Source organism: Rhizoctonia solani, chromosome 4, assembly GCF_016906535.1.
Source record: "Rhizoctonia solani chromosome 4, complete sequence".
Lineage (NCBI taxonomy): Eukaryota > Fungi > Basidiomycota > Agaricomycetes > Cantharellales > Ceratobasidiaceae > Rhizoctonia > Rhizoctonia solani.
The window spans coordinates 3,061,191-3,087,893 of NC_057373.1; the positions used below are offsets into that span (position 1 = coordinate 3,061,191).

Genomic DNA, 26,703 nt, shown 5'->3' on the forward strand with positions numbered 1-26,703 from the left:
TTTAGGTATCAATTCTTGCATAGTATGATTCATGCTGAGGGAGGCATACTAACATTGTAATTTTCAGGCCATATCCTACTGAAAAAAGGAATCTTTTACTGATGTACTGATTTTCAGGATCTTATCACACTACAGTGATCAACTTGGCCGAAAAACCAACATCTATGAATACTACAATACCAAGTAGGTGTATGCTAGGCGGCGTGGCTTAGGCAGTGTGCGTGTTTGATATGCATATAGCAAAATGGGTTACAGTAATTGTATCAATCAAGTGGTGCCCTTAGGTTTAGGCCCCAATTACTTCTTGGAGCGTTAATTCTTCACCGAACTTCACATCGCTCGAAACTGAGCCTTCATTCTCTAGAACATAGTAACCAGTTACAAAAGGTACGGGGTTCTTTGTTATGATAATGAACTTCTGAATTTCACTCTTACACCTGTTTTCAATTCATCGGAAAATTCCTTGGTGTAGCGTAGCTATCTATACATGAGGAAGGCATTACGGTGTAATTCAAATGGACATATCCACATCCACGTTGATTCACCAAGTGGAGCACCCCGGGCATAACCAAGGTATGGTGTCCGACGAGCACGAGGAGTCTCGAAGCTTGTTTTGAATTGCATGAATGCTGATGTGTACATAACGCATGTTCAAGAATAGGATATCGGATGAACCTGGCTTTAGCATTGTAGAAGAATCATAACTGTGCTGGCCATCGGAGTGTCGGATTCTGGGGTCATCCCTTAAGTCTTGAATGATAGGTATCTCATAATTGCTTTTACAACGTTCAGATTTGAACGGCTAATCTGGTCATACTGTAGCTAGTTGAAGTGATCGCTTTCGGTAATGGCTCAGCCCGCAAACTTTGAATTCCAAGGCTGAGGTATTTGATAGTCTTATAGAGTAGGTCGGGTGCCCCGCGCAATTAGGCTCGTGCGTTTGGTGGATTTGTGGGGGTGTGAGAACTGTCTTGGTACAGTTCATGGTCACCTTTCAAACCTCGAGTCGTATGAACAATAATCTTCGTTCAGGGAAAGATGCAGCCTCGTAGACCACCCTTTAGTGAGACAAGGCGCAAGTGTTCTACCGAGCTTGACTCCCAGGGAGAGTAGCGTAAAACGAAGTTAATTTACAGGCTTGTCCATCTCAGTTTGTACACGCTGAATGCATGTTTGGTGTCGACTTTTTAAGGAGCACTTCGTTCTAAGTAAAAGGTGAACTAATACATTGTACAGACATATAGAGACTTAGGAAGCTTCTAACTTGTTAATAGTCAGATTCATTCAGCTCCACTTATTGCACGCAGCACATAACACATCTATGTAAAGGACTAATCACGCATTTTCAGCATGTTAGGAGTGTTTGGGGTCTGGTGACGTATAGAGCTGACAAATCTCAGTGTCCGGGGTCAGTCGTAAGCGCCTCTGTTTGTGGTTAACGTTCATCCCACCACGCTCCTCCACACTCCAGAGGGGTTTCTTTTCTCACTTCTTTTCTTTAATTATACCACGTCGCCACTCGTCGCCTAGTCATGGGAAACCTTTGCTCCTGCTGTATGTCTTATTTAATTTTTATTATTATTTAAATGTGGTGTGGCTGGGACTAAACAAGACTTGTTCAATTTTCTACGTCTTCAGGCCGGTCCAACAAAGCGCAGGGTTATGAGCCGTTGTTGCTCGAGAATGAACGGGAGGCAGTTGCGGATCTCCTCCAGTTCCTTGAGAGTGCGTTTTCGTCACTATTTCGTCATCATTCCTACCGACCGCTTACTCTGTCTTGGACATAGATCGAACAACAACCAACTTTTTCAGCGGCTCCCCACTCTCTGCACTTACCATCTTATCGTTCTCGGAGAATGTCGATTTGCAGAGAAGCGCTGCGCTCGCCTTTGCCGAAATCACTGAGAAGGAAGTCCGTCAAGTCGGGAGAGATACGCTCGACCCCATCTTGTTCTTGCTCAGCAGTCACGATACTGAGGTTCAACGAGCTGCTAGTGCTGCGCTGGGTAATCTGGCCGTCAACAGTGAGTTAGCTTCCGGCTCGACAAGTAAACACAACCTAATTGCTGATTGGTTATTCCGATCAGCTGAGAACAAGATCCTGATTGTCAAGCTCGGCGGGCTCGAGCCTCTCATCAGGCAGATGCTTAGCCCCAACGTTGAGGTCCAGTGCAACGCAGTGGGATGTGTTACTAACCTGGCAACACATGGTGAGTCTGTGCCTCTAAACTGGACTGTTAAACTTAGTCTCGCCCTTGATTGTAGACGAGAACAAGACCATGATTGCCAAGTCCGGGGCGCTTGTTCCTTTAACCCGACTCGCCCGCTCCAAGGACATGCGTGTTCAGCGAAACGCAACTGGTGCCCTTCTCAATATGACCCATTCTGGTGTGTTTTGTTTGTATGTATATTCGGACAGTTCACTGACGGTTGCTTTTTCTTTTTCTCTTTTTTTCTTTTTGGCGGGACAACGTGGTTGGGCACGTGTTAGACGAGAACCGTCAGCAGCTTGTTAATGCCGGTGCCATCCCAGTATTGGTTGGATTGCTTAATTCTCCCGATACTGACGTACAATACTACTGCACTACGGCGCTCAGTAATATTGCCGTCGATGGTAAGCGGTTTAGACTTTGTTTGGGCTTCGTGATTGACACATTTTCTCACAGCTGCAAATCGCAAGAAGCTGGCCTCGAGCGAGCCTAAACTTGTGCAAAGTTTGGTTGCACTCATGGACAGCCCAAGTTTGAAGGTCCAGTGCCAAGCCGCACTGGCTCTCCGTAACCTTGCATCCGACGGTGAGCTAGCTACCTCGAAGAGATATGCTATCAAAGACTCATTTACTTGTAGAGAAATATCAGCTCGAGATTGTCAAAGCTGATGGCCTTCAGCCTCTACTTCGTCTCTTGCATAGCACCTTCCTTCCTCTGATTCTTTCTTCAGCTGCATGTGTCCGAAATGTTTCCATTCATCCTCTGAACGAGGCGCCCATAATTGAAGCAGGATACTTGGGCCCTCTGGTTGACCTTCTGAGCTTTGAAGAGAACGAAGAGGTTCAATGTCATGCTATCTCAACTTTGCGTAACCTTGCTGCTAGCAGTGAGAAGAACAAAGGCCAGATTGTGGCCGCGGGTGCAGCTCAGAAGATCAAGGACCTAGTACTCAGCGTGCCTGTGAACGTCCAGAGTGAGATGACTGCATGCGTAGCTGTTTTGGCGCTGAGTGGTAAGTCCTTTGAAGATTTGGTTTTGTGACGAGATCGGTCCCTGACTGATTGTGATAGATGAACTGAAGCCTCAGCTGCTCGAGATGGGTATCTGTGAGGTCTTGATTCCTTTGACGAATTCACCCAGTGTAGAGGTTCAGGGTAACAGCGCTGCTGCTCTGGGCAACTTGTCTTCTAAGGGTGAGTAAGGTCATACTTTGCCTAAATGCGGTCATTTAACGTCTGAGTTCAGAGGAGCGCTCCTCTTTGGATGACTACAGTGCATTCAATGAGGTCTGGGACAAACCTGAGGGCGGTCTTCACACGTACTTGTTCAGGTTCCTGAGCAGTACGGATGCTACATTCCAACACATTGCAGTGTGGACGATCGTTCAACTCTTGGAATCACGGGGTACGTTGCATAATATTGGCTTGCTTACGTGCACATCTAATCATTGCGTAGATGCTCAACTCACACACAACATTCGCTCCTCGCCTTTGCTTATTCCTCACATCCGACACCTTTCGGCCTCGGCCGCAAGCTCTCCTTCGAGCTCACCCGGGTCCCACTCCCAATCGCGTACCTCTTCTGACGATGCTGGCGAAGGTGGACAGGGCGAAATCGCAGCGCTGGCGCGGCGTATTCTCGAATTTACCGACGGAGATGGCCCCGAAGAGGAGGGTGCGTCAGTGTCTGCCGGCGATGACGAGAGGGATGATCATGAGCTGAGGAAGAGCGTGAGAGAGGCACTTAAACCCTCACGTCACGATTAAGTGCTCTGGAGTAGTGGTATGGGAGAGACGGAGATGAGGCTGGGAATCCTTCTGCATTGTTAATCTTTCTTTGCTTGTTCTTTCATTTCTAGTACTATCTTGAGAGTGGCTTTTAGTATTGGGTTCGGTTTAGTTTGACTGGTGTGATAGTGTATGCCCAGTGTGCGATTGCTATGGAAAGGATGGTTGTTTATGAAAGGCGCTTGTTTACAATATTCTATACAAAGATTGTATGTTATTCGGCCAAGTTGTCAAAGCCGGTGACGTATAACGTTGGCAACGAGGGTGCGCAAGAACACTTTGATGACAGGTGGAGAAGGCGGTCGACCGGGGACCCAGTTTGTCAGCAATTCAACAGAGCCCGAACTTGTAATTGGCCCGTGCATCGTTGACCACCGAAGAAACCATGTTCCCAAGTCCCTTGCTTATGCTGTTGGCACTGATCAGCAGTTCCAAGCCTAAAGGTCGTCGCATTTACTCTGTTTTCATTCAACAGTTGCTTTCACCCGTCTGTTTCCCACATAAATTTGACCTTTGTGTATATGTTGCAATGGCAATACGCGTGTTCCAAAAAAACGACCAAATCACGCGGATTGAAAGTCTTGGCTGATTAGCTAATATTTCGCTTCGGGGACCAGAGTGGTTAAATAGTACCTGACCACTCACGATCCGGTTCGTTGTTTTGCTTCCTTCCATCTCTTTCTTTCTTCCCCCAACGACTTTTTGAAGATGTTGGGACGGTTTTTCGCATTGGCGGCCTGCGCGCTTCCACTCACATCTGCTCTTCCGAAGATTCATGCCAAGGGGAAATATCTCTACGACGAAAGTGGCAATAGGTTCTACATCAAGGTAATGTTGGATCGGCCGTGGTAAGCATACACATGGTACTAACACACAGAACAGGGTGTCGCCTACCAGGAGGCTGGTGAGCTTGGGCCGGAGACCGAGGCAAATACAGCCAACGGAGTAAGTGACTGGGAGGCACATGGCTGTACGGGCTTGGCTGACGTATGGATTTTCAGGGCTATCCCGAGCCCAGCACTTACATTGACCCGTACGTCCTTCTCCGCAGTCAAAAAAAATTCCGCGGAAAAAAACTAATATATTCTGTCCGAAATCAGGCTTTCCATCCCGAGCGCGTGCAACCGTGACTTGCCGTACCTAAAGCAGTTGGGCGTCAACGCTGTCCGAATTTACAGTGTCAACAGCCAGCTCAACCACGATGACTGCATGGCTGCTCTTGATTCTGCTGGTATCTATACCATGTGAGTACATCGGTCAATGCAAGGCTGGCGCCTCGTTTCTAATAATGTTTTTGTTAGTATCGATCTGTCATTGCCCCTGAACGGCTCTATCAACCGTGCTGCTCCGTCTTGGACGACTAGTCTCCAGTCACTCTACACCGATACGATCGATGCCTTTGCCAAGTACAATAACGTAAGCCGTCTCTCCTTGGCACCGTTGTTAATCATTCTGACAACCATTACAGGTCCTTTCTTTCAACGTTGCCAATGAAGTCATCAATTTAGCAAATAACACACACACGGCTCCCTTTATCAAAGCTGCTGCTCGTGACATCAAGGCATACTTGAAGAGCAAGGGTTCCTCGGCTTTGGTTGGCTACTCGACTGTCGACGCGTCTGCTATTCGGGATAATGTTGTTCAGTACTTGACCTGTGACAAGGCAGAGACCAGTGTTGATGTATGTATCCGAAATCTTACACTTGCGGTATCACGTACTAACGCTAAATTAATAGATTATTGGATTGAACACCTACCGCTGGTGCGGCAATGACGATATTTCGAGCTCTGGCTACAACACGATTACAGAGTTGTTCCAAAAGTGAGTGCTCTTGTTCATCGTCGGCAACTCGTAACCGACCCCGTGTTCCCAGCGTTCCCGTTCCAGCTTACCTCTCTGAGTTCGGCTGTCAAAAGGAACTTCCTCGCTTGTTTACCGAAGTTCCTGCCATGTTCTCGGACGCTATGACCACAGTCTGGTCCGGAGGTGTTGCCTTTTCGTACTTCAAAGCCCAGATCCCCGACTTCGAACTTGTCACGCTTTCTGGCTCAAACAACGAGACCGTCACCACAAATGCCGACTTTACTCGTCTCCAAAATGCGTACGCAAGTGTAACCCCCACCAACTCGCCTGCTGAGGGCAGTGCTACTCAACTCCCTTACTCTACCTGCCCCGCCGAAAGCGACACCTGGTTGGCCAGCAACAACTTGCCTCCTACGCCCCAGCAATCCGTCTGCGATTGTTTGACAAGCACCACCTTCTCGTGCGTTGCTACCAACCAGGCTGCGCAAAGCCCCTTGATCCTCGGTTCGCTCTTGGATTACGGCTGCTCGCTTCTCGGACAGGCTGGCGGTGCCAACTGCGATGCTATTGCTGAGAACGGCCAGACCGGAACTTACGGCAAGTACGGATGTGAGTAAACTTTTCTCTAACTTCGTCTTCAAAAGCTGACCTATTAGGATTTAGTCTGTGACCCTGTTACCAAGCTCAACTATGTCATGTCCACCTACTACCAATCCCAAAACCGTAACGTCGATGCTTGCTCGTTCAACAACAACGCAACAGTCAACACCGGCGCACCTTCCAGCACTTCTGATATCGACCAAAACGCTAGCAAGTGTCTTGCTGGCTTTGTCCCTACCTCGACCCCCACCGCCAACCCTGGAGGAGGATCCTCCGGTGGATCTGGCTCAAGCGGTGGATCGAACGGTGCAGTTTCAATGGGAGTAAGCGCTATGTTTGTTGGTTTCGCCGGGATCTTGGGAGCAGCCACCCTGATCCTCTAAGGTGTTAAAACTCTCGATTGTTTCTGGACGTCCTATTTCTGAAGACGCGAACTCTGGTTGTTTTATAACCTTTGGACAATTTTTACCATGATCATTCCTTACTACGTATTGTACCTCGTTTGTGCTGTTTTTAATTGGACATTTTTGACCGAGTTACTCGAATCGAGTGTGACGGGATTTTCGAAGATATAAACGAACGAAAACGATGGCTGTTCCTACAAAGGTATGTTGTACACGAAAAGAATGCATGAGTTCCACAAGCATGCGTACGAGCGAAACTTCAAAGTAGACTATAACGAACAGTTGAGTTGATGAACCCATTGTAAGCAAAGCTGATATCGATGTTTCTACCCACCAGAAAGCCTACCTCCATCTCCGTGTCACCCGCATTTTGATACCCATCCGCCCCTTCTTCTCAATATCAAGGTAACACTTCACCGCCCCAATTATATCTAACAATGCACCCAGGCTGTCAGGGTTGGTCCCACTTGCCCAAAGTCGAGAGTGGGTGATCATGAGTTTCAGCACAAGTAGTGCATATAGTACATGCTTGTACTCGCATGTATTCATTCCAGTGCTAGTTATTGAGACAAATCCATCTGCTTTCATGGCAATTTCTAGTGCCAATATCAATACAGTTGATTCCAATGATGACCAAAGTGTTACAAGTTTAGCCGATTGAGGGGGAGAAGGGGAAATACCGACGGGCCGGCTCCCTGGTACCGCGCCAAAAGTACATGCAACGACATGGACTATTATGATTATTGTCACCGCTCTTTTCTCTATATACAAATTTATTACTGGATCTGAGAAACGTAAGTACTACGATAAAATTTGCACCAACCAGTCCGGGGGTGGATGAGCCCAGTGTCTACGAAGGAGTTCAGGCTTCGTCCTTTTCCCCCTATAGATAGTATATGCGCGAGCTGCTTGAGGTACTTGAGTGCAGGAACTTAGTACTGGCAGCAACAGTGGTGCCGGGGAAGAGCAACGATCCCTCGGGTATATGCGTCCGCACCTGAAAGGACAGGTTCAGCAACTCTCTGTCAATGAATATAAGAAAATTACCAAACACACACTATACAAGGTTGAAATACTGAAAATAAGAATGTGTATTTAAGTAGGAATTGAACTTTAATCAAGGCCAATATATGCTAACTTTAAATATAAATTCTCCCTTGGTCTGATTCGTACTGAGGAAAGCATATTGACGTTGTAGTTTTCAGACCAAATTATACTGAAAAAAGATGTCTTTTACTAATATACTGATTTTCAAGATCTTATCACGCCATAGTGACAGTGTTTGAACGTCGTGGCACTATTATATTACTAGTAGGTATTGCTGATAAAGTGATCTCGACCGAAACAGATGATTATGATATCAACGTTTGCGGAACTCCAGCCAGATTATGGTTACATCGAGAGTGAATTCCCAAATTAAAGTAGTCTCATTCTCAGCTATATGTAAGGACGTCTGGGGTAATAAAATGCATTAATTCTGAAATTATTTGTTAAAGCTACATTCCTGGTGGAAATTCTAATCATATTACAGACGGTCATACGATCAAAAGCAATAGGCTAAGTCCCCAAGTACTTATTGGAAATCATAACTTAGGTAGACTAAAAAGCATATCATATCACTGATTTAAATCCATGGCTTAGTACCCCAGAATGCCGCGAATCTTGTCCACGAACAGCCCCGACGACTTCATCTTACTTACTATCCAGTCCCCTATAACCACCCCTCCGAAGAACGGTGCAAGCCCACGTCCTCCTTTCGGTCCCAGTGTCACAAATATCATCTCAGGCTTCCCTTCGTACTGAGCTTCCTTCCCGCCCTGAACGCTCGCCAGTATGTTCTTCGCTACCGTAGGCGCATGTCCGGTGCTGGCCTTGAACACCATCTGTCGTGCCCACATCCCATGTCAGCGAACGAGCCAGCGGCCGTGGTCAAGCGCACGCACCTTTTGTTCAGGCCACTCGATGATGTCTCCGATAGCCCACACGTTCTGCGCACCCGAAGAGAGCTTGACGCGAAGCTCGGGAGTGACGAGCACTGTCCCAGACTTGGTGACTACGCTGGAGTCGAGCGTGCTCACGACAGCGGCTGGAACAAGATGGCTATGAGAGGCCGTACGGGGGATAGTAGATGAGACAAAGACTGACTGTTAGGACGACCACCTGCAGCTGGGATGACAAGGTCAGCTCGGATACGTGTGCCGGACTGAGTGGTGACATATCCGTCTTCGGGGAGGACATCGGGTGATATCTTGTCGCCGAGTACGACGTGAGCGCCTTTCTTTGTGAGTGCGTCGAGGAGGGACTTGCGGAACTTGTGGGGGTATGTGGAGTTCATGAGCTCGGTAACGCCATGAATGATTGTGATCTTCTTGCCAGGGTAGTAATGCTGGATCTCGCCAGCATATTCTTGTAAGCCAATAAATATAAGTAGAGAGGCCATATTATTTTAGTCATCAACTCACCAAGGCAAACGGAACCACCACCAACGATAAGTATATGCTCGGCTACGTCGAGCTGCTTCTTGAATGACCGGAAGTGTTCGATTGCGTTCTCTCTCAACTCAGGCAAGGCGAGTGGCCCGGTCCAGACACTACCGGTCGCAATGACGAGATGTTCGTATGGGATAGTCTCGCCTGTCTCAGTGATGACTTCAGCGGAAGTAATCCGCCTAGCGCCAGAGCGTATGATCTTGACGGTAGAATCGAATGCGCGGTCATTGGGCACAAGACTTCTCTCTCCAATGGAGTTTTCATTTGTCACAGCAGCACGCTACGTCGCAACGTTAACTTCGGGATGATGGAAATTAGCATTTTTGAGACTGCGCTTACAACTAGAGCTGGCCAGTGAGCATAGTAGTCGCGCTGTTCAATAAAAACTAAAAATATATGTCAGATAAAATAAATTTCAGTCGTGAATTACAGACCTATCTGATGAGTTGTAGTATTGACCTGTTTCTGCAATGCCTGGACAGGTGAGATCCCTCCTCCACCACTATGAAGCATAAGGACTCGGTTAGCATACGCATACATCAAGCCAAATCGCTTCAAAATCGCCTTCCGATTAAAACTATGTTTTTAATGACAACCATTATTGAGTATAGGTAGGTTGGAACGATGCTGCGATATTATAAACGGAGGAGTATAAAATTGGTCAAACCTACGAACGCAAGGGAAGGCCAAAGCTTTAAAAAGCAGTGGGTACTGGCCCATCATGTTCGGGGTGCATATATATCTTGTCAGACCGCACTGTAATCCCTAGTCGTACGATTGAACGGACAAGAACATTTGGAACTGTAGTCATCAAACTGCTGGTGGTGTAAGCCGTTAGGTGTCAAATCGTGTGTAAGTTGTACAGCTTGGTAATCGTATTTATTGTTGATGACGTGAACTTGATGACTCCCCCCTCGTATTATGTGATTAATTAATTACTGATTTGCTATCAACTTGTGTGTTGTATTCCTAACAAGATGCCCAGCTCTAGGGAGATTAGCACTTTGTATAGCTCGAAGCCGAACGTATACGTGGCACACAGTGCCCTACGATGAGATGCCATCCTTCTAAAAAGGACAGCCTTCAACTATTGAGCGCATACACTATAAACTCTTGGTGCATTGTGATTACGAGCTCAACTCGACTTTTATTATATGTGGTCCATGCTAGGTAGCTTCTTTCTTCGATGATTACAATGACTTGTAAGGATGGCTGGATAGATAATCCTGGGCCTAGCATAGTACTTATCATCATCATACGTGTATTTAATCCTATAAGATCTACTTAAGCTTAAAGTATGCCATGCGCACATCATTACGACGATGTTTATATGTATAGGAAAGATATGATTCAGTTGAACGAGCGTATTTATGCCTTATAATTAACCTTTATTACACTTATGCGGACAACAGACCGTTTAGGTACATAACATAAGCAACAGGAACAATAAAAAACGCGGCTGCTAGCAAAACAATGCCACCTGCTGACTCTGCCTTTGGAGGACCGTATCCCAGAGTCGTTCGAGCATTAGAAATAAACAGGCTTGCAGATTTAGCCTTGGTCGCCACCCAATCACCTACCACAATCCCACCAAGGAATGGTATGTTTCCTCGTCCGCCCTTGGGACCGAGAGTGATAAGGATCATCTCGGGTTTGCCCTGATATGGGTTTTGTTTGCCGCCATTGATACTGGCTATAATATTTCCGGCTACGATGGGAGCGTGCCCCATGGATGCTTTGAAAACCATCTGGTTTGGTTCGTTATTTTTCAGCCATTTTGCGTGATCAAATAAATACGAACTTTTTGTTCTGGCCACTCGATGATATCCCCAACGGCCCACACATTTCGTGCGCCAGATGCCAGGTTGATATTTAGCTCGGGCGTGACCAGCACAGTTCCTTTGGAGGTAAGCACCGAGTTATCGAGCGTAGATACAACAGAAGCTGAAGTTTGCAATTAAGCGATCAGTACTCCATGGATTCCAGTACGCATATAACTCACTATTCGGTCGGCCCCCAGTGGCATTGATCTATTAAATCGTCTCAGAATCGAAAATGTCAACTCTTGAGCATGGAACACACCACAAGATCAGCACGAAGGCGCACTCCCTTATTCGTCGTGACGTATCCATCCTTAGGAGTGTTTTGCGCCAACAGCCTATCTCCCAGAATTACTTGAATTCTCAGCTTTGTCACGCCCTCGAGCAAGGCATCGCGGAATTTCGCCGGATAAGTGTCATTTGTTAGCTTTGGTAGAGCGTGCACGAGAGACACCTTCTTATCGGGATAGTAGTGGGCCAATTCACCAGCGTATTCTGAAATCGAACGAAGTCGTATCAGTTTTCGAGAAAGAACTAATCATATCCACTTACCAATGCCAACAGCACCTCCGCCCAATATTACCACATTTTCCGCTGCTTCTAGCTGTCTTCTGAAGGCATTCAAATGGTCGAGCGCTTGGTCTCTAGAGTCTGGCAAGGCGAGCGCTCCATTCCATAAACTCCCGGTTGCTAATACAAGGTGTGAGTATGTGACGCGTTCCCCGGATTCGGTGATAACTTCCGTAGAAGTGATTTGCTTGGCTCCAGAGTGGACAAGTCGAATCGAGGGGTCGAACGCACGGTCAAAAGGGATCAGACTGTTCTCAGCAACCGATCCTTGCGATGTAACAGAGCCACGCTGGGAAGAAATTCAGCGCCAACGGCATGAATTTATCCAGCAAGAACATGGCTCACAATTAACGCAGGCCAGTGAGCATGATAGTCGCGTTTCTCGATGACAACTGTATAGGCTTCAATCAATCAACTCTATGCTATTTCATGATACCCACCTAACTGGTGTGTATCTGAGTTGATTTGCTTTTGAAGGGCCTGTACGAGGACAACACCTCCCCCTCCACTGATAAAAAGAAGTCAATTAGTTTATCTCTCGCTTATTTATCCCATTTGTAGGTCCATACGAGCCAACAATAACGATATTTTGTTTCGTGGACATGCGTTGCGAGATAAATGGCAAATTTAGGGCGACAATGGATAACGGTAGGGGGGGCGATTATAACACGTACTGTAGCTTGAATTTATATATATATATGTTTTGAGGATGACTGAGACTACCTGTGAGTCTGTCAGCATCAACGTCAGCATGCTTACGAGTGGTAAGTACCTTAAACACGTTTGCTTATGTCATCATATGTCTATGTGTGGCTGGGCTCTCAAGGTTGAAAATCTGGGGTTCAGTCACTTCAGTGGTAGAAGAGTAGCCGTTCATCGGTTACCGCACTCCGAGATGATATCTCGGCTCCGCGCTATCCGGTACTATGATGCATAGAGCAGGTAGTATATGGATTGACAACGTGTATAACATACTTGAGGATTAACAAAGGGAATCAAAGCGAGCGACTTTATGGGAGCTAAGACATTGGAAGAAACAAACTAACGAGAGGAAGCCATTGAGACAAGTAAATTTAATATGGTCCATACCCAAACCCAAGACGCTGAGAGGCGTGCTGATCCAAGTCATAAGGAGAAGGACAAGCCGATCGGAGAAAGTGAGAACTGGTTGCAACCAGCTAAGAAATAGGTAGCAGCGAGAGGATGATGCAACCCAACGCAGCAGGAAGCAGAAGAGAATAACAAGGACAGCGGCCAAAACTTGGACCATTGAGGGGCAAAATCGATCGATAAGAATTACTAGTGCCGAGAGGTTATTGTCATGAGCCCACTGACACCCCCGGTCTTGGCGGTGTCAATAGCAACTGGCTTCTGGGGGTCGTGAGCACCGTCTCCGATGATGAACACTGCTGCAGCAGTATAGTCAACCTTTACAGTATATCCAGACTTTCCGTGCTTGGATACCGTATACTCCCACCTATTAGCACGAGACGTCAGCCTTAAGTTATGCACGTGTATCAGAGCCTCGTGTACTTACGATTCGTCAACCAGGGTGTTTCCCCCGCGCGCTCGTGCCTCATTCACCAATGTACGACGACTGAGCGTAAGTAAACGAACCTAGAATGCATACATGCCGTAAATACGTCATGTCCTTTTCAAGCCTTTTAGAAAACAAGAGGCGCACCGGCTCTACTGCATTCTCGCATTCGAACGTCTCGTGAACATGAACGGGACCACATCTCTTCACTATTTCTCCCGTATGAGAATGGGAAACTGGCTCCCCAGAAAGACAGCGGCTTGCTTGCCGTGGGCGGATATTGATTCGGGGGGAAGGGGGCGGAGAAGGCAGCTGGGGCATCGACGCTGCCGGACCGGAGTTGTTAACCTCCCGCTCCTTTCCCTTTGAAGACAATATATGTCTTGGGGGGGAGTTTGCCTCGGAAATTCGTACTGATTTCTTCGAGGGGGACTTGGGCGAAGGTGGAGCTTGGGCCGACTGCGAGTGATCGTTCGCCTGTTGAATGTCGAACGCTGACTCAGATGCCGACTTTCCATTTTGAGGTCGACGCCAGCGTGTTACAATGCTGTGAATGGCCGGGATCTGGTGTAGCTTCATCTTCCCGCTCGTTGTGGTTGGAACGGAGTACGATTTCGGATCGTACGTCAAGCCAAGTCTTTCTCCGAAGTCAGCCACATCACATGACTCCAAAACTGATCCGCTGTTTTGGCTCCAAAATGGGATATCCCGCCGGCAGAATCCTTCGATCCAACATAATGCTTCGTACTTGATAAAAATAGAACCTGTGTTTATAGAGTTTGTTTATGTACACTTGGTGTTTTATTCCGTGAATATAAAACAGCCACTTCATCGAAAGCCAGTATTGAAGGAATCCACCTCAAACCTCGGGCTCGACTTTCACATCAGCCTCCGCCAGATCTTCAGCCTTTACGGGAGCAGGGCTTCGAGTCGGCCGCGCACCCACGCAAAATCACGAAATAGAGAACGTAAATTTTCCATTAATGAGCTTCCTCATGAAAGCTAAGACGTGCTGTATATCTGATCACTTCCATTTCCTCATCGGAATCCAAGAAGAATGTTTGTTGGGTCATCAAGTTTCGTACGATGCTCGCTTTATCATCAGGCTCTATTTTTATATCCTCATCAAAAGCATCAACGTCAATGTAGTTAGGAATATAGTTGGGAGGCACACAGGGTCGCTTAAAAGGCGGTGTGACCCCTTTCTCTTGGAACCACTCTAAATGACGTTCTTAGCGAACAGTGCATCAGCAAGATATCTGGCTCACTTAAAGGTGCATAACGAAACAAGAATGTGAGACAATCAAGGGTCGTGCCCCACTGGAAAGTATATGTATAGCTGCATGGGCTTATTTGAGACTCGAATGGATCCCCGAGGACCGCTGCACTATGGCTCATGTACTTCACCGCCGACTCACAGACAAGCCTTCACCCCGGAGCTGGTATCAACCAGGGAACTCCAACGGGTTGGCACCCGAACGGATGCCTTGGGATGGGTTGCTGAGTCAAATCCGTATGAACCAACCCGGTGGCAGTGCTGGGGCTGTGCAGATGAGTACCGTGCGGGTTGGCTCTATGCGGACAACCCGCAAAGGTTGCATCGGGCAAGGCCGGGCAAATAGCCGCGGCCTAAAGCCAGAGGCATAGTCATGTATAGTGCCAGCAATAAAATAATATATGAGTTCGACTCGCCTGTACCGAATCGTAAGGTTCGAATCACCTCATTCTCGTGATGGATACCGTGAATACACCCACTGTTCTACCTTCTGATGCTCTCGTTGCACCTCCTAATCCCGGCATCAGCCTTGTTGAGCTGTATAATCTAAGCGACCACGAAGCTCAAGCCTGCACCGCCAGCCCCCTTGTCGGTAAGCGCTATTTGTTAATTATTATTCTAGTAAGAGTTTAGTTTGATTCGTCCGGTTCAGAGGCAGCGCTCGCAGTTTGGACGTCGCTGGTCGGATGGCAATTAATTACCGCCAACATCGTATGAGCCTTTCAACCTTCCAAGCAAAGATGGCCCTGGGCTCATGGTACAAGACCCCTTATATAGATGAAGTAGAGCATATATTACATGACTGGGAGGGAAGTGAATTGGAACCAGTAGGTTTGTACCTTATATCCTGTGCAAGGTTTATGCCTTTTATGACCTTATGACTAATACTTCTATTATCCAACAGTCAGTTTGATGAATCCGTAGTCTTCCCTGTGCGTCACCTGTGTTGCACGGATCGCGGGTCTTGCTACAACCCAGCCTGATTACATGAACCACAGGTGACCGGGTCAGCTTACTCGATCACCTGCAGGAAGTGACCCAAGGTAAACCCGATGCAACCCGATCACAATGCCCTTAAGAAGATAGTGGACACAGATACCCATTTCTACACAAGGCACAGGTTTTGGTATTCTCCATTTAAGCTTACAGCTTGAGCTCCCAGTTGAAGCTGTCAAGGACATAAATAAATAGAGAACGATTCCGGAAGTCCCCAAGGCAGTCAAGCAACTTGGGTGGCTTGATTTTACTACGGTCAACCAATTTGGTCAATACTGTATTTGGGAGCCCCCTTTGTTTTCATCGAAACTGGTGATTCATGCTGCCATTTACGGGTGTTCGTTCGGCATCATGTTATGCAGTATGATATACAAGGGCAGTTTAGTTGGTGGTTCGATGAATTAGCGTGGGTCAGGCATTGTGACAATATGAATCCTATAGCTACTCGAGCTCAAAAGATCGATGATTGCTTGAGGTTCAATACACCGCGGTACCTTACTGTGTAGTCATGCATATACTACACTAAAGCTGAGATGATCACGTCTATAGAGTACAGTGACTTAAAGTAAAATACAGGAGTCAAGTATTTGGTCAGTGGACACGCACACATTCATAAACTTCAATGCAAAAAATTGGCTGACTATCACAATGATTCAGTTTATTTTATCAAGCTTTGGGACATCTTCTATGTATGAACACAAAAAAGGCCAACAACGAGTCCATCGCCTTGTCATCTAGATAGATGCACGCATTTACAAAATTCATTATGAAACTTGGTTTTGCTTCGTCAATTATGCTCACTTAACTCGTGAAGCATCATCTTGCATCTGGAATGCGCCAAATATGCGCCGATTTTTCCAAACGTATCTTTTTTCTATAAGGTGCCGTTGGACGAACCTGGAAACAGAACGAACCCCCCCCCCCGGCTTAAGGGACCTGGAGATCCAGTACGGGAAAGACTAAACTCACAACGCGCTTTACAAATACAATGTCGTCGTCATTTATCTCATATTCACTAGTGATAGTGGCCTCAGATACTGCTGTACTATTTCGATTCCTTCTTGAACAAATCTTGGGTTTGGGCATGGTATTTATTCGAGGGAGGCGCTCTATAATCTTGTGCGCTCTTAACCAGTCTATAAATCATATTAGTCCCATTGTAGGATGCGTCCCGGATCGTAATATAATCAGCTTACCCAGCGGAGCATAGCGAAATATAAACGTAGTAGATTTTACCCCAGCTTCCGGAAGAAATTCGCAAGACGAGTACTTGTAACGTGTATTTATTTCATCTTGACTCAAGCATGCCGACCCGGAGAGCCCCCGCATAGCTTTAATTTCCGTCTCATGGATCGGTGCTACCTCAGTGGGATTGCTGAACAGCCCAGCACAATCCACATTCTTTTGGTAACCCCATGCGAATCGAATTTTGATCGTATTAAGCTCCGTAATCACTGCTCTAGGCCGACCAGTTTGAAAGTCCTCCGTGTCTACAATAAAGTCGAGTTAGTGTTATAGGGAAACTGATCGTGCGGGTGTAAACACATGTATTCAGTAAAATCAGCCTACCTGTTACTTCTCGGTGTCCGAATTCATACTGACGGATGCTGGAACGTCCTGTCGGATGATGCCCTAATTCACCTACCTCTCTAGCGTTGACTTGGTCCTTTGTCCAAGAACAGGCACATAATGGGATTCCGTCGAAGAAGGGGAAAACTAATAAATCCAAGTCGGTGCCTGGAGCATTCAACACTTTCCACATAATTTTAAACTGAGACCTTTCGGAAACAGGTATCCAGCATCTAAGGGCTATAGTTGGTCACAAGTTCATCCCGAACTAGGCCTTGATACACACTGCATGGATCTGCGCCCACATGGCTTGACCGCGTACTGAGGAAGTTCTTCTCCTCTGTTGTTTTCTATCCAGGTAGATATACCCATGTATGTCAGAGGCATACTTTCACGTCCGCAGCGGGTCAGTAGAGGAGTCTGAAAACGTGCGCCCAGTATGCAGTGCAGGTCACGTGTCGCTATCCCGGAGCCGGCAGTTCGGCTACTGCTTTACCCCGTGGGGTGATATGTACAGTCGTGTCCCTCAGCTTGCACGCTGATGGGGAATTTGTTATTCCAAATTAGGTCCTGCCGAGCCGCTTCCGCAAAACATGTACAACGTGAAGAGTTTTCAGGCTTTTATTACATAAGACTAACCGAACAAACAATGAGGCATAGAACAAATGTACATATATGCATGATAATTAAACTAAATTAAATGGTTTAAGCCTGTACACGCGCTGTATGAAGGAGTTGCTCATCACTGAGGGGTTCCTCTGTTAGAGGATCTCGACTAAGGGCGTCAACCACTCTATAAACATCAGGATGAACCCGGGCGGCCTTGTTTCGAGGCAAGTTAGACTTCAGCATGAGGTGTGAGGGGATATTAGAGGCTTTCAAAAGAATTATTCATTCATTGCAGCTAGACAGAGTAGTTATATACAATAATTGGCCGAAATTTCTAGTATAAATGACTAAGTGGCTATGCCGTGGCGACTGGCGGTGTAGCTTAGTGAGCACGATTGCGAAGCGGGTGGCGGGGTTAGTCAGCTAATAAGCGACCGGTGTTTCCGGCGTTATTGCAAGCTGAGGGGCTGCGAGCTGAGGGACACGACTGTAGAGACATTCCTCGGCTTGGACTCTACCACTACAATACTCAACTCTTGCACATCGTTCTGCAATACTAGGTGAGCTTTGGTTGGTCTAATTGCACAGATCCTGTTCTAATTAATTCTTGTTTGATAGTCTAAACTCTGTGAAAGAGATGGCAGGCGGGAAACAAGGCCGAAATCGCGTATTTATTGTCGGGGTAGGGATGACAGCTTTTATCAAGCCTCGCGGACAGCGCGATACATCCGACGTATGTGAAGGTACTGTTATGTTCTTCGTCCGATGCTCAGTATCCGAATTTTTTCAGATGGGACTCGAGGCAGCGACTAAAGCACTGCTTGACGCTGGAGTCACGTATGACAAAGTGCAGGCCGCCTGGGTTGGTTATGTATGTTGTCAATTATTGTTTTAGCTCTCTTGCTCATTGAAGTTTACGAAAGGCTTATGGTGATAGCTGTTGTGGCCAGCGAGCACTATATAATCTCGGCATGAGTTCTATCCCAATCACCAATGTGAATAATGTATGTCTTTTCAAAAGCGTATGACTTAAAAATCGCATATTAACTCAGCCCGTAGAATTGTTCAACTGGTTCAACTGCGATATTCAATGCAGCTTCGTGGATTCGGGCTGGCCTTGCCGATTGCACCCTCGCGCTTGGATTTGAACAAATGCAAGCCGGTTCGCTGAAGTCGAATTTCCCGGACCGGGCGCCGCCCATGGTTCCCTGGAGCGTTGCAACTCTAGATATTGAAGGCAGCAAAGGAGTCAAGGGGCCTATGGCAGCTAGAATGTTCGGAAACGGAGCTAAAGAGTATGGTGAGAAGTATGGCTCCACGAGGGAACATTTGGCCAAAATTGGTATGTTGTCCAAACGATTGAGAATAAGATTACTTATCTTTGTGCCAAAATTATAGCTTCGAAAAATCACAATCATGCCGCAAAAAACCCTTATTCACAATTCCGGACTCCTTGGACGCCCGAGCAAGTTCTCGCCTCGCCTGCGATTACAGATTACTTAACTAAGCTGATGTGTTGTCCAACTTCGGATGGTGGTATGTGTAAATCCATGGAATGAATCAAGTCGGGTCACTGATAAACCGTTTAGCCGGCTGCATTATCCTCGCATCAGAATCTTTCGTACATACTCATAAACTGGAGAACCAGGCCATTGAGATTATTGGACAGGCCATGCATACCGATGGCCCGGTTACATTCGAGTCTGGTTCAGCTATGGAAATTGTCGGGTTCGACATGACCCGCCGTGCTGCAGAAGACGCATTCGCTCAAGCTGGAGAGGGGAGCAATCGGGATAATGTCGGTGTCATTGAATTGCATGGTAGGTACAGTGGTTCATGTATGCGGTATTTTGACTTACCTTCTTTAGATTGCTTTGCCGCCAATGAGGTATGGACCATAGTATCGTACCTCCTTATACATCAAGGCCTCACGTTTGATGTTTCCAGTTGCTTATGTACGATGCACTTGGGTTATGCAAGCCCGGTGAAGCACACAAATTAGTCGACGCTGGCGACAACACTTACGGCGGAAAATACGTGATCAATCCTTCTGGGGGTCTCGAGGCCAAGGGACACCCACTTGGAGGTATGTTTGAATGTAGGACTACATAAATCGGGATTGAGGTATATTTTTCTTTGATCAGCTACTGGCCTAGGAATGCACTTCTACATTACGACGCAACTACGAGGCGTACGTCCTTTTACAAATATTCACGGATCTAAAACTTACATAGTATGGGCGTAGTGGGCGGGGCCGATGCAAGCTCCCAATGTAACAGGAAAACTTGGGTTGGTGCATAATGTAGGACTTGGGGGTGCTGTAGTTGTGAGTATCCTGAAACGTCCAGAGTTTTGGAAAGGCGAAGGAAAGGATGGTCGCGATAGGTGTGTTGAACGAACGTATACCCTTTGGGCAGCAACTGATCGGTAATTGTGGTAGGGTCGGATATAACCATGCATGCGAATGCAAGCCAATTACCCGGGCAGACGTAGACCGTGTCAAAGCTGTGCCACACTCGAAAAAGCTGCTCGGTTTTGCTAAACTTTAAGAGAAGTTGCGTCTGTACGTGTAGCACCCGAGTGTATCGCAGCAAATTTCGGGATAATCTGTATAGCAGGCACTTCGAAATATTCTGAATAGCAATGTGTATGAATACCACAAAGTTGGAAATAGTTTCTTGGTAACTTACAACAGTATAAGAATTACTTTTTTTTTTTTTTTTTTTTTTGGTTGCAGGTCCCTGAATCAAGAGAACAATACATAACTTATAGTACACTTACGGACAGCCTCAGAACGCCCTCCTTTGGTACTCGATCTATAGGCATTATAACTCCGTCTGCTGGGACGTGTCGGTTGTATCCACCACGTATACCATTTCGTCTGCCTCAACTTCTTCCTCAACTTCTTCTTCAACTTCAGCCTCGGTTTGAGGAGCTGCACTGCGGGCCTGTGTCGCCATAATTGGGTACCATTGTCTGAGGAATGAGGGATTGACGTACATGATACATGGCCGCCCAATAGCCAGCCCAGTACGAAGCCGATACCGCCTTTTCGAAAATTTCGTCCTTTGCCAACTTTGTAAAGTCACCGGCAGCCATGGGGACATTTGCACCAAGAGTTGGGTCGTGTGAAGGCACAAACGTGTTGTAGTCGATGGGAACCGAGTCAGGCACTGTGTCCTGCTCCGTCTCATCCGCATTCTCTTCTATTTCTTCCCCCTCCTCTCCCTCCTCTTCGTCGTTGTCCTCTTTATCATCTTCTTGTGGCTTGGGTGGCGGAGCGTACCATCTGCAACGCGAACCGATTAGATATGATGCAAAGCGGAAACTCTCTTCTTACAGTGCACTTTTGTTGGTAGGTTCCTCCTTCCACTTCTTCTCTGGGCCGTTCAGTGACTTGTTGACAACGACGTTAGTTCACCTCTACCTCATGCCTAAGCAAACATCTAACTCACCTCGTACTCCTCAGTTGCTGCATCCCAAGCGGCTATCAGAGCCGAATCATCCCAAAGTTCGTCTTGGGTGAGTGAGTGGTCGATTTGGTACCTTTTCGGCTTTTTGGCTGGAGGAGCAGGTACTTCAGTCTGTTGAACAGTGGCGGAGTCACCAGGCTCGTCCCAATGCCTATGTTTAGGCTGCTGATGTTGATTATTGTTCCAGTTCCGGTTACTCTGGAAGCCGCCCCGGGCGCCATTCCCGCGCTTTCGTTTGTGCGGAACGCCTCGAAACATTGTGGTGGTGGGTAAGCACGGTCAACGGTCTGGCCCGAGTGTTTGCCCATGTGATTACGTCATGCTCAATCAGCGGGACCTAACTTGGATGTACCATCTCCGGGCTCCATCCCCACATGTTATGAGCCAGATTCGCGATCAACCTGTAAGAGTCAATCATATGAGACACAAACGTATATATACCACCCCTCCTTGCTCTTCCTGTGCTCTGTGGGCTGGATTGCGCCCATATTTTTATTCGAATTCATTTTTAAAGGCACTTGGCAGTGTAATATTTTGAGCCGGTCAGCACGCTCCGCAGGATCATTTACGGCCTAGCACGGCCATCCGTTACATCACTCGTGGTTGGGATAGCCGATATAGGACCCGGATGTGCTGATCGTCGCCAGTCAACGACCACTTTATACCCTCTCACCTACCTGTAGACTTGCCTGCGACAATGGGGACGCGCTCATGCTCGCTATTTCTTATCACTGTAGCTCTCACGGCTCTGGGAGTAACTCACGCGAAGGCAGGATTCGAAGGATTCGAAGGTCATTGGAAACGTTCATCGCCAGGTGGTCCTTCAACATTTGTGGTTCCCTTGGCGGTGGACAAGACAGGAATATATCATTCCGCCGTTCGTATGGTGAGTGTCTTGCATTATTCGGCTACATTTGATACAACATCGTGGACATTGGCTGGAACAACTCGTGGAAGTTAATTCCGTTTTCGAACACATTTGGTGGATTATCGCGGGTATTCAGGTTACCCCGAGGTATTTGACGCTCTCAGAAGCATCTGAGTATAGCCACCACACCCCATCTGTGATATGACTCGAGTCCCAAGCGCTTTAGTGATGCTAACCTAGCACGTTCCGTTCAGGGGTCCGACAACCAACAGTTCAACTTTTCATTATCGGGTTCGACTGGTTACACCGTAGTCGCAGGGGATGCGTGTAATGCATGTGGAGATCAAAACCCTCTGTAAGTAGGAAGGTTTGACTTGAAATTAGTCGTCAACTTGAGTTTTGGTCTAGATATTCATCAAGTAACTCATCATCATTCCAATCGATGGACGAACGCATTGATGTTACAGTGGATGGTGTAAATCAAGTGTTTGGTAATATGGTCAAGGAGAATTGTGGTTTGAAGCAAGCCAATGGCAATTGGTGGCAATACAAGAACCAGGTGCGTTCACAGAGGTTTGGTACTATTGTGCACCCAGCATTAATCCTCTATAAAGACTGTCCTTGTTGCGGGAAGCGTGAATGATGGGACGCGCGACATATTCAACGCAGAAGTCAGTGGCGTTCTGGGGCTTGCTCCCACTACCAAACTCCACACTTTCGGCGATACTGTCTTGGGCGCTTGGCTTCAACGAAATCTTGACGCAGAGAGTGTTTCTGTCGGGTTTGCTCTCAAACGACCAGATATTCTCAATGCTACCGCGGGTGGAAATAACTCTACTCTAACAAATTCCACAACACCTGGTGCAGGGGAGATGCACATGCTTGCGCCCGATTCTTCCTCGTACTATGGGGAGCTTTCCACAGTTCCGATAGTATCATACGCTTCTTCAGGAGGATCAACGACCGGGAACGGTGGCGGACAACAAATGCAAGCCGCAGGCTGGGTGACAAACTTGGAGGAATGGACTTTTTCAAATCCTAACGGGGAGCGAGTGAACGGTGGAAAAGGCGCTCATGCAGCTGTCGACCCATGGTATAGCTCGATTATCATGCCTAGAAAGGAAAGCGAGAGTATATGTGAGTGTAATACTAGCCTGGTAGTTATAGCTTAACAATAAACTCGACCCGTAGTTTCCAAAATTCCGGGATCACGGCTCATGTCAACCCCTAACGATCCACAGCAGTCATGGCATATCCCTTGCAGCACACACATTAACCTAACAATATCTATCGCTGGGATAGACTTTATTATCGATCCCCAGGATTTGATTTCACAAGCTCAGGACTTGGCCGCTGGAAACAACGTCGAAAAGAGGCAGGGCGCAATGTGTGAATGTGCAGTTCAAGGTTGGACGGATCCAAGTGTCCCTGGATATATGCTCGGTAACTCTTTTATGCGGAACGCTTACATGTGAGTCAACCAAAGCTGCATCTTAATGACTTGGTCCCGACAACCTTTACAGTGTGTATAACGTTGCTCAGCCGAATGGCTCCCAGCAGAACAGCATCGGTTTCGGTAGACGCTTTCCTTTCCAACACCCCTCCAGAGAGCAATCTCAGCGTGCTCGGACTATTGGCATTGTTGTCGGAAGTATAGCTGGTGTTATTATTATCCTTGGTGGAGGGGCGCTCGCATGGTTGTGGAGGCGCAGTCAACAAAAGTCACACCGTGCGCCGAGTGAAGAATTCATGAGTGGCAATCCTGAGCGATTCAACTATGGTGGCTTCCGGACAGCCAGCAGCGGATTCTTGGGAAGAGGTGTGCCGATTACGCCGGGGGTCATTTTCAACGCACGCCGCGGTTCAGACCCAGAAGCACATCCCTTGATGCAGACACCTCCTACAACATCCTCTCCGCCTCGTGATGGCGTACCACCCAAGACATTTGCACAACAACAAGGTCCCGTAACGGTACATGTCGAAGATGCGGATCGAGCCCAAGGCCTTGACATGCCCGCTCACCAAGTATACCTCGACCGCCTTGCCCAGCGCGCGCAGTTTCGTTGGTCTGGTTCGGGATTCGAACAGGGCTATGCACGGGTCAATGACCAAGAGATGGATGTGCATGCGTTTGGTGATCATGCAAGGGTGTACTCCGATGAATCAGAACAAAATCCCAATTCTCAGCAACGATACGACCCACCCCCGGGGCCCGCTACGTCATCTAGTTGGAATCATCCCTATCACCCGCCGGCATCATCAGCAGGCAACCGTGTGTCTATGGCAGTTGAGCCATTAGCAAAACCAGCCGAGGTGGTGCTCAAAGAAGAGCCGAACCAGAATAAAGAGTGAATGTAGAGGACCACAGCTCTGGATGTTTCGACTTGGGGTATAGTTGGCTGAATGATTTTGGATTAAATGGACAATTTTAATGCTGGTGTGAGACTCAGCTTGCGAGCAATGTATACGTAGTTCAACAAATCAAATGTTTATAACTGGCAAGCGTGTAGAACACCTCCAATCAGTACTACCTCTTCGCTTCAATTCTGAGTAAAATATCGAAATGAATAAAACAGCGCACAGCCCATCTAGAATTAGTTACACCGACTACTTTTTACTTATTTTAACGCCTCTGCATGACATTGATGTTTACTGATATGATGCCTCCCAGGTCCTTTTCACCTCTTCCCAATATCTCTTCCCATCTTTCCTTGCATGTGATACATGCATACTGCCCTCGAATTTTGCAAGTCTCACTAACTCAGCCCCGGCATTCCCTCCAATAAGTTCTCTTGCTTTCTTCGCATGCCCTTCTACGCTTTCACTTGGTATGATATCGTCAACATCTGAATATATGTATGTTCGTGGTACGTGCTGAGGTAGTAACCTTGGTTCGTTGAGTTCCCGGTGCAATCGGGTGAAGGCATCCTCTTGACCCAGAAGGTGACCGATGGTATTCCTCCAGACGGTTCCGATGACGTAGATCGCACCAAAAGCAACTTTGGCAAGCGACCGAAAGATCGGAGACCTAATTGGTGCAGTAAATGCCAAGATCGTGATACGGAGATCAAGTATGCCGGGCAAAGAGTCGTATATAAAAGCCTGGGCAGGCAAGGCAGATGTCGTCGCATCCGGCGGAAGCGACTTGGCGATGATCCGTGCTAACGACGTTTGTGCGAGTGCCCCGCCTAGCAAACAAATAGCATCAATTCATTCTTGTCAATCGAACCTAGTACTCACCATTCGAGAAGGTATGGACCAACAAACCCGATTTTTCTGCCGCTGTATGCTCGTTGATTCCTGCATCTCTTAGGAGTTTGATTGCAGGAAATACCGACGCTCTCTGGATATTGCAGATTAGTGCTCGAGTAGCAGTTCCCCAAGCAGATTCGTCTCATACATTTGCGGCCTCTCCCTTCCAGAAGAAGCTCTGATGTGCGCGAACGAGGATTTGAGTGGCGCCAGGATATATCTTATTGTACTGTTCGGTGTATTTATACAGATGCGGCAACTGGGCATCCACTGTTGGTTACGGAGATAAATGAATTAATTTCACCGTGAGGGAATTGGCACGTACTCCACCCAAATACAAGTATCACCCTTGGTGATTAAAGCGGCAACAAAAGTGAGGCCCGGTAGATTTCGTGTCCTTGAAATAACTCACGGGGGTGCTTTAGCCTGCCCTCGACCAGCATCGTCTCCTTTCGATGCATCATTCGGGTACGATACATAGACGTCAGACTCGTCTATCCTTTTAAACACACGATTCTCGGTGGCCTTTGGTATTGAGCTTGGTGTAGTTGACATGTCTTTCTTTGGAACTGATTGGCCTGTAATGCGCACAAAGGTGGGGGGACGAAGACGGGAACCAGCAACACAAGAAGCAAAATTCCTATGCCTGCTGCTGCTTTTACTATAAATCTCAAGTCCGAATAAAGTGCGGCAGCGCAGAGTGATCAAGGTGTGCATCCGCGAGAGACACTCCAAGCTGGGATTGTTTCAAAATCATTAAACCCAAGATAGGCTCAAATTAGTCACGTGAATAAGCCTCGATCATCCAGATTTAAGATAAGTTAAGGTACCATAAGAGAAGAGACCTTTCTCAACCCCGGGGTAGAAACTCTTATTGTCTCTTTATCTCTCTCTCTCTCTCTCTCTCTCTCTCTCTCTCTCTCTCTCTCTCTCATGCTCTTGTTTTGGCTCCTTTTGATAACTTTCGTGCTTTTATTTTACTCTTCAACTCTTTGAATAGGAGTCACCTTCGTCATGGTAGTTGGCGGGCTTCCCAATTCGAACCTGGTTGCCGAGAGGAACCCCTAATGTTTACGATCCTTATGTCAAAGAATGCTCGAGTCAGAAACTCATGATATACGGGTAACATAATCAATCGATTCGGCTGCATTCTCCGAGCACTCCTCAAGTATCGGCCCTTTGCAATTGTGCAAGTGGGGGTGTCCGACTAAATAGTACGATTAATCGAGTCGCCGAGTCTTCAAGTCCTCGAGGAAAAAGCTCCGTCAGTTCTCTACGACCTCGAGCGTGATTGGCGCAACACTTACATGCATCTCGCCTGGTAACACTGTGATTGATCAAAAAGCTATGACAACCGTTCCCAACGCTGGTCCGAGCTTGTAGGGTATCACCATAGGTGGGAGTTAAGATCCAGGGCGCCCTAGTACCCTCCTTCTGCC

At 47.2% G+C, this 26,703-nt stretch overlaps 7 protein-coding genes across 7 annotated transcripts; 4 read left to right on the plus strand and 3 right to left on the minus strand.

The window, feature by feature from the left end:
• Positions 1-1,532: 1,532 nt before the first annotated feature.
• On the plus strand, positions 1,533-3,976 carry RhiXN_01037 (vacuolar protein 8; the record flags this gene model as incomplete). The annotated part of the gene is made up of 11 exons (XM_043320856.1): positions 1,533-1,554; positions 1,639-1,725; positions 1,788-2,024; positions 2,088-2,210; positions 2,266-2,388; positions 2,492-2,614; positions 2,667-2,795; positions 2,848-3,222; positions 3,281-3,403; positions 3,456-3,614; positions 3,666-3,976. 11 exons carry the CDS (start codon positions 1,533-1,535, stop codon positions 3,974-3,976), a joined length of 1,812 nt encoding a protein of 603 aa, XP_043179868.1.
• A 729-nt stretch (positions 3,977-4,705) lies between these two features.
• RhiXN_01038 (beta-1,3-glucanosyltransferase) lies at positions 4,706-6,784 on the plus strand (the record flags this gene model as incomplete). The annotated part of the gene is made up of 9 exons (XM_043320857.1): positions 4,706-4,825; positions 4,880-4,942; positions 4,999-5,030; positions 5,098-5,241; positions 5,299-5,413; positions 5,466-5,678; positions 5,734-5,819; positions 5,872-6,410; positions 6,465-6,784. The coding sequence occupies 9 exons, from the start codon at positions 4,706-4,708 to the stop codon at positions 6,782-6,784; spliced, it is 1,632 nt and encodes a 543-aa protein (XP_043179869.1).
• A 1,658-nt stretch (positions 6,785-8,442) lies between these two features.
• On the minus strand, positions 8,443-13,800 carry RhiXN_01039 (pyridine nucleotide-disulfide oxidoreductase; the record flags this gene model as incomplete). Its single annotated transcript, XM_043320858.1, has 17 exons — positions 8,443-8,688; positions 8,749-8,891; positions 8,951-9,211; positions 9,268-9,574; positions 9,634-9,680; positions 9,729-9,796; positions 10,783-11,042; positions 11,096-11,238; positions 11,297-11,324; positions 11,377-11,609; positions 11,667-11,973; positions 12,030-12,076; positions 12,125-12,192; positions 12,985-13,161; positions 13,222-13,301; positions 13,369-13,584; positions 13,636-13,800. The coding sequence occupies 17 exons, from the start codon at positions 13,798-13,800 to the stop codon at positions 8,443-8,445; spliced, it is 2,796 nt and encodes a 931-aa protein (XP_043179870.1).
• Positions 13,801-14,953: 1,153 nt separating this feature from the next.
• Positions 14,954-20,220, plus strand: RhiXN_01040 (peroxisomal 3-ketoacyl-CoA-thiolase P-44/SCP2; the record flags this gene model as incomplete). The annotated part of the gene is made up of 13 exons (XM_043320859.1): positions 14,954-15,089; positions 18,165-18,231; positions 18,290-18,404; positions 18,462-18,542; positions 18,595-18,675; positions 18,731-19,013; positions 19,070-19,207; positions 19,261-19,491; positions 19,540-19,559; positions 19,619-19,757; positions 19,816-19,862; positions 19,917-20,056; positions 20,112-20,220. 13 exons carry the CDS (start codon positions 14,954-14,956, stop codon positions 20,218-20,220), a joined length of 1,587 nt encoding a protein of 528 aa, XP_043179871.1.
• A 276-nt stretch (positions 20,221-20,496) lies between these two features.
• On the minus strand, positions 20,497-21,402 carry RhiXN_01041 (uncharacterized protein; the record flags this gene model as incomplete). Its single annotated transcript, XM_043320860.1, has 4 exons — positions 20,497-20,619; positions 20,672-20,960; positions 21,012-21,067; positions 21,127-21,402. 4 exons carry the CDS (start codon positions 21,400-21,402, stop codon positions 20,497-20,499), a joined length of 744 nt encoding a protein of 247 aa, XP_043179872.1.
• Positions 21,403-21,841: 439 nt separating this feature from the next.
• Positions 21,842-24,364, plus strand: RhiXN_01042 (aspartyl protease; the record flags this gene model as incomplete). Its single annotated transcript, XM_043320861.1, has 6 exons — positions 21,842-22,030; positions 22,267-22,367; positions 22,421-22,571; positions 22,627-23,149; positions 23,204-23,483; positions 23,536-24,364. The coding sequence occupies 6 exons, from the start codon at positions 21,842-21,844 to the stop codon at positions 24,362-24,364; spliced, it is 2,073 nt and encodes a 690-aa protein (XP_043179873.1).
• Positions 24,365-24,661: 297 nt separating this feature from the next.
• On the minus strand, positions 24,662-25,819 carry RhiXN_01043 (uncharacterized protein; the record flags this gene model as incomplete). The annotated part of the gene is made up of 5 exons (XM_043320862.1): positions 24,662-25,200; positions 25,253-25,355; positions 25,413-25,534; positions 25,590-25,612; positions 25,677-25,819. 5 exons carry the CDS (start codon positions 25,817-25,819, stop codon positions 24,662-24,664), a joined length of 930 nt encoding a protein of 309 aa, XP_043179874.1.
• Positions 25,820-26,703: the final 884 nt, after the last annotated feature.